Source organism: Lagenorhynchus albirostris, chromosome 17 (genome assembly GCF_949774975.1).
Source record: "Lagenorhynchus albirostris chromosome 17, mLagAlb1.1, whole genome shotgun sequence".
In the NCBI taxonomy this organism is placed as follows: domain Eukaryota; kingdom Metazoa; phylum Chordata; class Mammalia; order Artiodactyla; family Delphinidae; genus Lagenorhynchus; species Lagenorhynchus albirostris.
This window is the reverse complement of record NC_083111.1, coordinates 1,691,290-1,704,183: the sequence shown is the minus strand read 5'-3', so window position 1 is coordinate 1,704,183 and position 12,894 is coordinate 1,691,290. Positions and strand designations below refer to the sequence as shown.

At 44.2% G+C, this 12,894-nt stretch overlaps 1 protein-coding gene across 2 annotated transcripts in view; it reads right to left on the bottom strand.

Annotated features, from left to right (window-relative positions):
- SNTG1 (syntrophin gamma 1) overlaps positions 1–12,894 on the bottom strand; it is a 202,667-nt gene that overhangs the window by 104,610 nt on the left and 85,163 nt on the right. For both annotated transcript variants that reach the window (XM_060128054.1, XM_060128055.1), the window contains exons 9-10: positions 11,085–11,215; positions 1,647–1,776 (exon numbers count right to left, since the gene is read on the bottom strand). In XM_060128054.1, the coding sequence (XP_059984037.1) occupies positions 1,647–1,776; positions 11,085–11,215 (261 nt within the window). The remainder of the gene's footprint in view (positions 1–1,646; positions 1,777–11,084; positions 11,216–12,894) is intronic.

The window sequence follows — 12,894 nt, the reverse complement described above, 5'->3', positions numbered from 1 at the left end:
GATTCTTGCCCTTTATCCCTCCCCCTTTCTGTGGTATTTGAAGGCTCCCAGGCCTGCCCCGCCCACCGAGGCACTGAGACACACAGACTCTTCCCACTCCAAAGACAGTCCCTGTTCAGGTGGCTTCAGCTCAGCAATTATGATGACTTTTCTTGTGATATTATTACAAATGAGTTATTTTGAAAGGGTCTAGGGATTCAAGTAATATTGTAGGCTGCTTTGCACATGGACAACCTAATAATACAAATATTAGGTTGTTTTCTCTTATATGCAAGTGCATTTCATGGTTATTCCAAAAAAGTTAAATGTGAAAAAGTATGATTTTCAGATTAAACCATGAGATTTAGATTAAGTGAAGAAAATTCAATGGATTTATTTTGAAGATAAATAGGTGCTATATTCATTTTCTATTACTGAAATCATAAATTACCACAAACAGTGCTTTAAAAGAAACACTAATCCGTGATCCTGCAGTTCTGTCGGTCAGTAGCCTCAGTGGGCCTCTCTGGGATGAGACCAGGGGGAGGGCAGGATGGTCTCTGCCCGGGGCGGCAGTGTCCCCTCGTCGTGGGCAGCTTCTCCTGGCCTCCTGCCCTCTTGGGGTCCTGGTCCCTCCCCATCCTCAGAGCCAGCAGTGTCAGCCTTCCCCCTCCCCATGCTGCCGTCTCCCTACTCCTCTCATTTTCCTACCTCTTCCACTCCTGAAGACTCTAGTGATTACACTGGACCCTCCCGGACAATCCAGGCTGATATCTCCGGGGCACATCTGGGTGGGGCAAGAGTGCCCACCCAGGACTGTGTCTGCTGATCGGGTGGTGTCATCATTTGGAATCGCCGAAAAGGACAAGAGGTTTCAGACTGACAAAAACCCCCACAAAACCCAAGGCAAAAAAACAACGCAATTATATTTGCTGTCTGAAAACTTTTTTCTAGATCGTTGAATATAAAGGTTAAAAATATTCTGACAAAACTATTTTGATTTTATTTTACCATTATCCAAGGTGGCACCAAACTAAACAATGGAAGATGACGCTTCAGAGAGACTCGCCTTAGAGCCGTGCTTGCGCAGAAGCCCGCCCACTTTACTTATCCTACTCCCTTACCCCGTGGAAGGAGAGGTGGCAGGAGCCATGGGTTAGGGGGCTGGGTCCCAGCTAAAGCCTAAACCAGCTCCCGTACTTGAATAGATTTGTGAAGGTTAAGATTCATGGGTTGTAACAAACAGTACTTGCTTCAAGTTAATACTCTAAATTTGGGGGATCTCCAGAAGAACCAGAGGGAGAAGCGATGTAAAGATATCTAGATAGATGCATATATAGATAGATATACAGACATAGATAGATGGATGATATATATAGATACAGATAATAGATATTTTAGTGCTCACATGCTAAATATCTATTTTCAGTTATTTAACTAATGTAGATGTCACAATGTCTGTGAATGGAAACTTAGGTGTCAATACTGTTGAGCTGATACATTGGACTAAAACTCTGAGGACAGAGTGATTTTCTTTAAACACTGCACAGTAGCGTTTATGATGGGTGTGCAGTGGTCCATTCGCAGCTGATGCAAGGTTATGCATGTACTGCAGAAATTCACCGAGGCCGAGGAACCAGCCAGGAGCTCCCTGAATCACTACTTACGTTGTGCTTCGTGAGGCTGGAAATATTGGCCGCTACGGCGTGCAGCCACTCGCCACAGTCCTCAGCAGAGAGGCACTGGATGATCCCGCTGCAGACCCCGTCCACGGCGATGACTTGAAAAGCGTTCTGCCTGCGGAGGTGTCAGAACAAATTAGATCAGACCATCGTCTCATTTGTCTGCTTGCGACTTGAAACAGTTACGTGTTCAAAATCTCTTCTTTCAACAACATAAATGCAGCTTCAAATTCATATTTGCTTACTTCCCTTTTTAAAAAATCTGTTTTTAAATGGAACACTACAGAGGAACCCAGACAACACACAACTTTGAATGACTACAAGGCATCTTGAGATTCAGGTACATTTGGAGAATCTTTGAGATGCATATCTAAGACCTGTGAGCGGGATTCTTTCTCCAGCGTGCCACAAACTTATACATCGATGTTTATCCATTATTTTGGCCACCATCAACTCCTCTTGACATTTTTCAATGCATTCCTGATGTACAGTGGAAAGATCGCACAGAAACCGCACGCACAGATACCGAGCACCATGTACAATCTTTTGCTGTCATGAGCTGAAGCGCTTTGTCAGCTGTTAAGCCAGTTGTTCCTCATCTTCTCTAAGTCGGTTTCGGACGAGAGGTTCGTAGTTCTTCTCCACGTCTAAATACTCATGCTTGAAATTTATGTGGATGTTCACATTTCAATAACAACTAGACTCTCCTTAAAACGCCACGGCCACCCTAAATATCTCTATGGTCTTCTACTGAGTTTCTGTTGTCATTAGAGAACATTCGGTGATGCCGTCCTAAATGGTCTACAAAAGTGCTGTTGAGTTTAAAGCAGCTTCCTACAGCTTTCATTATTTACTTTTACCTTCCTGTTTCAAGTTCTTGCATGTTTCAATACAAGCTTAATGGAGAGGAATGGATAAAAATCCCAAAATGAACGGAAAGTAGCCAAATGCCTCTGTGGTGCAACACAATAAAGTGCACTCTGCTGTGCACTTTAGAAAATGCACAAACTATCTTTAAATCCCAGCCATTTCTGAAGCAATAGAAAAATTGTGAGTTCAGTATTCAAAATGCTATGTAAATAGTGTACATTTATATATTTTTCTCCAACTAAATTGCTTTTTTGTCTCTTCTGAATTTTGTAAGTAGGAGTTTGTGGATATTACACATGATTTCATTTCTGCAAAGACCCCAAGCGGCATTTCTCTGGCCCACAGCTTCATCAGGAGGCCTGTGTCACTCTCCTGTCCCATAAGACTGGTCTGGATTTCAGAACCGGACACGTGGCAGAGACTTTCACACCTACGGCCTTCTGCATCCACGTTATTCATGTTTTCAGAGAAACTTGTTCCGATAGCCTTGACCAGCACTTTCAAATGATTACAGGGAAGTGTTCAAATATTCTTTTTTGTTTGCTCTTAAAAATACATGAAAAGCCTGAGAGGGGACAACGATTGTCCGTCTCTTTGAACTAATGTTTTTTTGAATTTGTGACAAGTAAAAATATGCACAGCACAAAAAGAACACTGCAACTTCACGTGACTTTCTTAACTTTAATTTTGATATTCAAGAGTGAGGAAGACATTTTAAATATGCAGAGAGAAGCTCAACTACCCATGGAAGATGAGAACTAATTTGAGTTAGTGACATACATTTCTCTCTGCTCCCTGATTATCATAACCATTGCTTCATGCACCGCAAATTAAAGCACGTCTTGAACACATTTGCACTCTCTGCTTTAAATGCATCGTGGCAGCTGGATAGTTTTAGCTGACTAGAGTTAATGCCCTTAGAGGAAATCTGCAGTCTATGTAACCACACGTGCTACACAGTCTCCACATGGAATAATTCTAAAGGACTAACCTTATATAAACCTGGGCTTATACACTAATACGTATCAAGTTTTACATTGTTTCCACTTTTCAGGTTGATTTGTTGGAAACCCTTTCATAAATATAAGTGAAGTATTTGAACAGTTTATTTGCTTACATACAACCTCTTACAAAATAAATTGGTCATAAAGATTATAGCCTGCCTCCTATTTCTGCCTCTGCTATTGAATAAATAAGAATATTGGCAAATTAGTCCACTGAGTTGCATCTCAATTTCCCCTAACAGAAAATGAGAAAAATATACTTCACGGATTAACTGGTGGGACCCCAATACTTTCACTAATCACTGAAGCTCCCTGAATGAGTCATTAATGTGTGGTCTTGATGCAATATTTGAGAGAGTTTTGCAAGAATGTGTCACCCAGCACTTAGCAAGAACTGCAGTGCTGTGGCCGTATTTGCAGCTTTTAGAAAATGTAATTCTTTGAGTCAAGATAATCAGTAATCGTAAAAAAAAAAAATGTATTTGTTTTATCTTATTTGATCCTATAGTCTCTGAAATCAATAAACTACATTAGCCATTAAGTTAGTGTTGTAGTAACTGGGAAACATTAAACTTTAACAATATTTGCAGTAGTCTTGAGGATTCTTAGACTAAATTATGATTCTTTGCACACACACACACACACACACACACACAGATACAAACACACACACACAGGCTGAAAAAAGCAGTGACATGATTACAGTTGGAAAATCTGAACTTCTGAGCGCAGATTGTCCACTTTCTGCTCAGAATCATTTTTTCTATTTTTCTAAGGATTCTTGATCACAACTCTGGCAGCAAAAGTTATTCTCAAATGTTGCTGAATTTCAGAGTAGTTTTAGTCATTTAAAATACAAACTTAGTCGTTCTTTGTATGAAAAATAGACTGCTCACTAAAAATAGTCATAGTTTTCAACATAATATGCGTTTACATGAAAACACATACATGTCTTATGACTACAACTGAGTTATTCATGTTTGACTCACTGTGCATCGTATGCCACATGAAGGCACGTGTCGGAGATGCTGAATTTGTGAGGAGTGAGTCGGAGAAGGCATCTTGAGTGGGAGAAGTGAGAGCTGTAGAGACTCAACTACACAGGTTTGGAGCGGCTAGATGGCCTTGTCCGGAAAGGGAGTGGGGACATCATGGGGAAGCAGGCAGGCTCCGAGGAGGGTGTGAACATCCCGGAAGGAGCTGAGAGCCCACGGGACCCATGGCTGAGCCTCCCTGGAGGCCTCCCACGGTCAGATTTGCGTGGAGTGGGCGGTCCTGTCACACCATGTCGGGTACCCGGCAGCTACGCGATGACGTGGGACCAAAATACACATGTGTTAGTGAGAGTGAAAATAAAACAGTGAGCTCACGGGATTTATAAAGGTGTTAGAAAGTCTGCGGGTCAGTGATTGCTTCCTTTCACAGAATATGAGGGAGCAGCTAGACTCCACATTGCTCCTGGGTTTTGGATCCAACTGGATGAATGGCTTAGACGCGGCAGAGGAGAGAAAGTGCACATTTTGGATGGGAGGTAGTTACTCCGGGACCAAATGGCAGCGTGAAGCCGTGAGAGGTTGTGAGAAACAGGGGCTGTTCGGCTCGTTGCGATGTGCGTCTGGGGCAGCGGTGAGTCATGAAGGTGGCGGTAAAGCACAGCTTGATCGACGAGAGCTTTGCAAACCACGTGGCGGCATTTCCGACCAATCCCGAGTCAGGCAGGGCCGTGGGAACACTGGCTCTTTGGAGTGAAAGGATCATATTGTATTTTATGATACAAATATGTTCTCTCTGTGCTGGACAAGAACATGGAAAAATGTGAATGAAGGCAGGAGAGAAGCAAGGAGGGCGTCCCAGTGCTCAGGAGGAACATAAGAAAGATTGCCCCATGAGAGTGGTTCTCTGTGTGTAGGACAGCACTGACTCAAGCAGTATTTGAAAAACGGGCCATTATTCTTGATCTGGTTATTAACAATTTGGGGAGATGATTAAGGAAAGGAAAAACTAAAACAACCAAGCAAACAAGCAAACAAGCAAACAAACAAACCCGCTCGGGTTAATGATTCCAGCAAAGTGCTGTTTCTCACTGAGCTCAGATCGTTTCTGCTCGTGATGCTACCTTGGGGCACCATCTCATCACAGGTTTTATGGTTCAGGCTCAAAACCTGAACTGTTTGGTGAGGTTGTACAGAAGCTCTTCCAAACCATGTTGTTACCTATTTTCCAAAGCTGAAATTCACCAATCCGACACAAGCCCTGAACTTTTATTCAACAGAGGCTTTTCCCCAGTGTTCCCTTTGTCTGCAATGCCCTTCTGTCCCGCTTCAGTTAAAATCTGTAAGGTATTGCAAGTACCTTGATTTTATGCCACTCTCCGACCTCTAATTTCTCTCTGTGTAAAATGAAGATGGCAGCATTTGTCCTGCGTACCTCACATTTTAAAGACTTTTGTAATGAGAAGTTTTAGGTTTATAGCAACATTGAGGACAAAGTATAGAGATTTCCCATAGACTTCCTGCCACACACACACACACCCTCTCTGTTATCAACATCTCCCACAAGAGAGTTGCACTTTTGTTATAATTAATGAGCCTACATCAACATGTCATATCACCCAAGGTCCATAGTTTAGATTAGGGTTTACTCATGGTGTCCCACATTTTATGGGTTTGGGCAAATATGTAATGACATATATCTATTATTATAACATAATCCAGAGTATTTTCACTCCCCCAAATATCTCTGCTCTGCCTCTTCGTCTCTCTCCACCTCCCAACCGCTGGCAACCACTGATGTTTTTACTGTCTCCATAGTTTCACCTTTTCCAGAAGGTCATATAGTTGGAAGCAGTGTGTGGGATTTTCAGATTGGCTTCTTTCACTTAGTGACATGCATCCGTGGTTCTCCCATGTCTTTTCATGGCTCAGTAGTTCATTTCTTTTTAGGGCTGAATAATATTCTACTATCTGGGTGTACATAGTTTATTTATCCATCCCCCTACTGAAGGACATCTTACTTCCAAACATATACAAGGGGACACTGCATGGCTCATAGAGTAGGTGAAATCAACTAGGATCTTAATGTTATTTAGTTGAATATATTTTTTAAATCATCAATTGTTCCGGCTCCACATAGAGCGAAGTCCTGGTAGACCTGCTGGCCTGTCTGTGAAGATGGAGGAAAGTCCATCCGTTCAGCGACTCCCAGTACATCTGCACAGCACCACCTGTGACAGAGCGATGGAAGAGCAAAGGCAATGGTGCACCCAACGGGGCCGCTGTGTCTCCTCCTTCCCCTTGGCCACTAAGCACGAGCAGGAGACGCCTTAAGTTTTCTATCCCTTCCCCCATCACACTATGGGTGACGTATCCTTACACACTGTTTCCCTTACTTTACCGTCACTATCCTTCTCATAACAAACATTTTTTTCTATCCAATTCACTCCAATAATTACTCTAGCCAAAGTCACCTTCAGCTTAATCTGTTTCTCAGTCTATTCAGTATTTCTATTCTGTAGTTAATACCATCAACCACTTTCTTCTCCTCAATAACCTTCCCATTCTGATTCCCTGACACTGCAATGTTCTGTCATATTTTGATGCTTCAAAACTGAAATGAGACATGTACTTCTAAATCATTACTATACGATGAACATACACTGTCTCACCACTGATAAAACAGTGCGATGTTCTAATTCAGGCTACATAATAGTATATGACAGTAACACAACTTTGTTGCCATTAAATACGAGACGCATCACATCATCAGAGTTAAGATTATGGGACTTGGCCAAGCCAACCAGCACATAATATCCTAGGTTTCGAACCAAGCTCCACAATTTTGTATATCTGTCATCTTGGGCCAATCATTTATCTTTTCTTTTTCATCCCCTGCTTCAGCTGCCACTGGACTGTGAGCTCCTTCACAGAAAGAAGCAAACACAACACCTCCTACGTAGACATTAAATCAGTACTTACTGAGCGAATGCGGGAACAAGCTGGAGTGCTGTGCAATCCACTCAGAACAGTGCTGTGTTTATAACTGCTTATTACTGTCGTATTTACGGAGTGAAATTAATTCAGTTGCTAAAAGCGGTTGATGTGTTGAGGTGCCATGAAAGTAAACATGTAAGAATCTGGATCCACACAGTTTCCTTTTCCTCATAAATTGCTTTGCTAACCGTTTTTAAATCATGTAACTACATAAATTTTTTGAAGTAAAAACAAAACAAAAGAAAACAAGTATACACATTAAAAATACCATTAACAGAAATATTTCAAAAGTTCTTAAAGCAGAAGAAAAATAGAAACAAAAGAAAAAAATAAAGAGAAACAGAAAGATTAAAGTTAGGATACGAATAATAGCTGAAAATAATAAAATTTTAAGCTACATATATAATTCAAATCCATCTATCTATCTATCTATCTATATGTATGCCCAAAGACAAGAAAGAAATAAAGGAATTAGCTAAAGTGTTCTAAGTTTCTAGAATTTTCTGAAAGAGGCAAAATTAATAAATTGCATTAAACACTAATAAATCATGTATGGATGGCGCTATGGTCTGAGTGTTGGTGCCCCACCTCCTATTCACGTTTCGAAATCCTAGTGAGCAACGAGATGGTATTGAGAGGTGGGGCTTTGGGGAGATGCTAGAGCCATGGGGGGCGAGTCCTCATGAAATGGGGTTAGTGATTTATAAAAGAGCTTCCAGAGAGATCCCTGACCCTTCCACCAAGTGAGAACAGAGTGAGAAGACACCAGATATGAACCAAGAAGGGGTGGGGGGGCCTCATCAAAGGACTAGAACATGATCTAGGTGCCTTAATCTAGGACTTCCGCACCCAGAACTGTGAGAGACAAATTTCTGTTGTTTGTTGCTGTTATTATCTGCTGGATTTTGTTATAGCAGCCTGGAAGGACGAAGACATATGGTGTAACGTTTAGGCAATAACTAAAACAAAACAAAAGAATGCATATATAACAATATAATAGAGGGAATATTAAAAAATAAAAATGTTTAATTATTTCAGAAAGTAAGAAAAAAGTTAAAATAGAATACCAAAACTAGTGTCTTGAGACAAAGGACTTTTTTCTTGAATATATATAAAACTCTCAAATCTCAACAGTAAAAAAATAAATAAAAATATATAAGCAAAGCCGATTACAAAATGGTCGAAAGACAAAGAGACATTTCACCAAAGAGGATTTCATGTGATAAATAAGCACATGACAAGATGCTGAACATCACTAGGATATGCAAATTCAGGTCACAGTGATATAGCATACCTATATCTTACACCTGTAAGAATGGTAAAGTAAAAGACAGCAACAACTCCCAATTCTGGCAAAGATGTAGAGAAACTGGATGGCTCATATCCTGCTGGTGGGAATGTAAAACTGTACAGCCACCTACAAAACAATGTGTCTGTTTCTCAATAAACTAAACATGCTGTTATCACACAACCAAGTACTCGAGTTCTTGAACATTTACCTGAAGAAATGAAAATGCACATTCCCACAATAATCTATACAAAACGTTCATTGCATCTTTATTTAGAATTAACTGGAACAACCCAGATGTCCTTTAAGGGATGAATTTTTAAAATGTGATACATCCATACTATCAGAATACTATCGGAAATAAAAAGGGATAAACAACTGAAAAATGCAACTACTAGGAAGAATTACCAAAGAATTGTGCCGAGTGAGAAAATTCAATCCAATACAGTTACATAATGTAGGATTCCATTTATATAATGTTCTTAAAATGACAAGATAATTAGAGGTGAAGAACAGAGTAGTGAGTTGTCATGTGATGGGGAAGAAGGATGCTGGCATGATTATAGACAGGCAACAGGAGGGTTCTTGTGGTGATGGAACTCTTCCACCTTGTGCTTGGGTTGGTGGATATGAGAACATGAGCATGTGATATAATTCTATAGAACTAAACATACAGACACACAGACACACACATACACACACACACATACACACACTCTTACACACTCAGGCATGTGAAATCTGCATGAATGAGTGGTGGATTTTGTCAATGTCAGTTTCCTAAATGGGGTGTTGTACTATAATTTTGCAAGATGTTACCATTTGGGAAAATGGGCAAAAAAAATGTAATCTCTCTCTATTATTTCTACAACTGCATATGAATATAAGTATCTCAAAACAAAAATTTTAATTATAAAAAAGAAGAACTAGAGTGTTGAATAGAAAGCAAATACTAAGATGGCAGATATAATCTCTGATATACCAGTGATTATGTTAAAAGCAACTAGACTAGAGGTGGGGGGGTGAGGTGGGGGGTGAGGTGGGGGGTGAGGTGGGGGGTGAGATGGGGGTAAGGTGGGGGGGTGAGGTGGGGGGTGAGGTGGGGGGGTGAGGTGGGGGGGTGAGGTGGGGGGTGAGGTGGGGGGGTGAGGTGGGGGGTGAGATGGGGGTAAGGTGGGGGGTGAGGTGGGGGGTGAGGTGGGGGGGTGAGGTGGGGGGTTAGGTGGGGGGGTGAGGTGGGGGGGTGAGGTGGGGGGTGAGGTGGGGGGGTGAGGTGGGGGGTGGGGGGGTGGGGTGAGGTGGGGGGGTGAGGTGGGGGGTGAGGTGGGGGGGTGAGGTGGGGGGTGAGATGGGGGGTAAGGTGGGGGGATGAGGTGGGGGGTGAGGGGGGGTGAGGTGGGGGGGTGAGGTGGGGGGTGAGGTGGGGGGTGGGGGGGTGAGGTGGGGGGGTGAGGTGGGGGGTGAGGTGGGGGGGTGAGGTGGGGGTGAGGTGGGGGTGGGGTGGGGGGGTGAGGTGGGGGTGGGGGGGTGAGGTGGGGGGGTGAGGTGGGGGGGTGAGGTGGGGGGTGAGATGGGGGTAAGGTGGGGGGTGAGGTGGGGGGTGAGGTGGGGGGGTGAGGTGGGGGGTTAGGTGGGGGGGTGAGGTGGGGGGGTGAGGTGGGGGGTGAGGTGGGGGGGTGAGGTGGGGGGTTAGGTGGGGGGGTGAGGTGGGGGGTTAGGTGGGGGGGTGAGGTGGGGGGTGGGGGGGTGAGGTGGGGGGGTAAGGTGGGGGGTGGGGTGGGGGGGGTGAGGTGGGGGTGGGGGGGTGAGGTGGGGGTGGGCTGGGGGGTGGGCTGGGGGGTGAGGTGGGGGGAGTCGGCCGACTGCCCTCAGCCCCCACTCCCTCCGCTGCCCTCCGTCAGCCGAGCTCCGTGGAGGGCGGAGCACTCACCGCTGCCCGGCAGCGATAAGGCGGTGGCCGCTGGCCCCTGCCGCCCACCCTCCCTGGTGGCAGCAGAGCCGAGCCAGCCACTGAGCTGACCCCCGACTCAGAGGCAACGGGGTGATGGAGCTGGTACCTGACTGTCACCAGGGCTCGGTCAGCAGGGCTGAGAACTGAGCCAAACCGAAGCCTCGAGCACCTGCAGTAAGGTGCGTTTTACTACATTACGCTATTCTTCTGCGGGTCTTCCTACTTCTAGAAACCTGAAGGTAAGACCCGTAAGGCATGTCATGTCACTCCAGGTCTCAATTGCAATCAACAGACGAGCGGAGGCCGCTGACATGAACTCACCGACTCAGGTCTGTCCCGGGCACGTACTGGGAGAACCGGGAATGCAGCAGAGGGATCAGCCTGAGGTCACACCACCGCTTTTCCCACCTCAGGCCCGGGGACGCGGGCCACGAAGAGCAGGACAGCGTGTCCTGAAAAGACAACAAACGTTCAGCAGTGCTGTTGTGTTTCTGTGTTTTCAGTGTTGATGTCACACCCTTGTCATCTGAGGGGTATTTTACCCTTAGATAATCAGAGGACATTTATAGAAAACCACAGGAAATCCCTGTTCGCTGGCAATAAAGGTATATTTGTTAATTTCGCTGTTAATGGAATTCTATAAGAAAGTGAGGAGGGAATCACTGAGATTAAGAATTGTAGTGAAAACACGAAAAATGGGTAGAGGAGAAGGAAGAAGAAATAAAGTAGCGACGACTGAATTCATTCAAGAATGAGAAAGATGGGGCAGAACTGTAATTACAGTGAACTAGTAGGTGACAAAAATCCAGAAAGTTCAATTAGCAAATATTTTCTATCTGCTAAGCACTAAACGTTGTTATAAGGCCTTGCGATTCATCCCTTACTTAAAAGCATTTGTGAGAATGAATATTCCCATAAAACAGCCCTCAAACACTCAGGAAATCTTTGTCCATTGTTTTAATCTCATGTTTATGTCAATAAAATGTCTGTATTTTCTTATATTGTTTTAATGTTAAGACAACTACTACTGGTTTAAAATTACATATATTTTAAGTTTCATAAAAAGCTTAAGTTTTTTTCCTTATGTATACAAAAGACACATCTTTGAATAGCATTTGAGTTTTTCAGCAGATGTTGATCCATGTTTCTTTCATTGGATCAGCTTCCCTGTTAGGATTTTTCCTGGCACCAGCACAGGAATGACGTTGACATGCAGTCGGCCTGGGCTGTACGAGCCAAGCCGCCACCTGATCAGAGGACTGCTGACACGGACGGGTTTCTCTCTAGGCTATAGATTCTATAATTTCTGAGTGATGGTGCTAGAAGGAGATTCTATTTTAGTCTAAATGTTGAACCTCTGTGAGTCTAGATATTATTAACTTTTCTTTCAGTTATTAACTTCTTCAAAATTGCTTATTTGGGGGGAGGGGAAAACTTCCATTATTTTCACTAGAGGTTGAGAGTTCTCTGGCATTAGGTTAATTGTCAACCATTATGCCAATGAAAGTCTACGAAATCCTTCGAGCATTTTAGAGCACCCGGCAAGGAGGCCTGGCTGACAAGAGCGAGGGGCTCCACTGGTGACAGGTCTCCGGGACACACAGCCTTTGGCGCAAGACGGCTGCTTTCAGTGCTTCTTCTGTGGTGACTGAAAGGCACAGGCCCAGGTTCCCATTAATCGCTTCCTCTCTCCTGGCCCTCACGTCAGATGTCACAGACGGGCAGCGTGTGAGGGCTGAGGCTCCCCATAGGAATTAGACCATCTGGTTCAAGTCCCGATTTCCCACCTGATGAGGGCCGGGGCAAGTTATGTGGCTCTTCTGTGCCACAGCGCACCCACCTCCAGAGACAAGGCTGTCACCAAAGGAAAACCTAAGGCTTCTAGAAGCAGTAAATTATTGCTTCTCGTCTTTTCTGCATGAGGGCACTTGAAACCACAATCCTGTGTGACACCCTGGGGTAAATGGGTGCAGTTTCTGTGGCCAGGCCTGACCTGACCAAGCAGCCCCATCACTAAGCTCACAGCAGCGCGCGGCTGAAACCTGCTCCCGGGCGCCGTGCTCGAGGCCCACGCCTGGGAGGGTGCACAGTCAGGCGTCTACACGAGGCCCCCAGCCGGCCAGCAACAGGG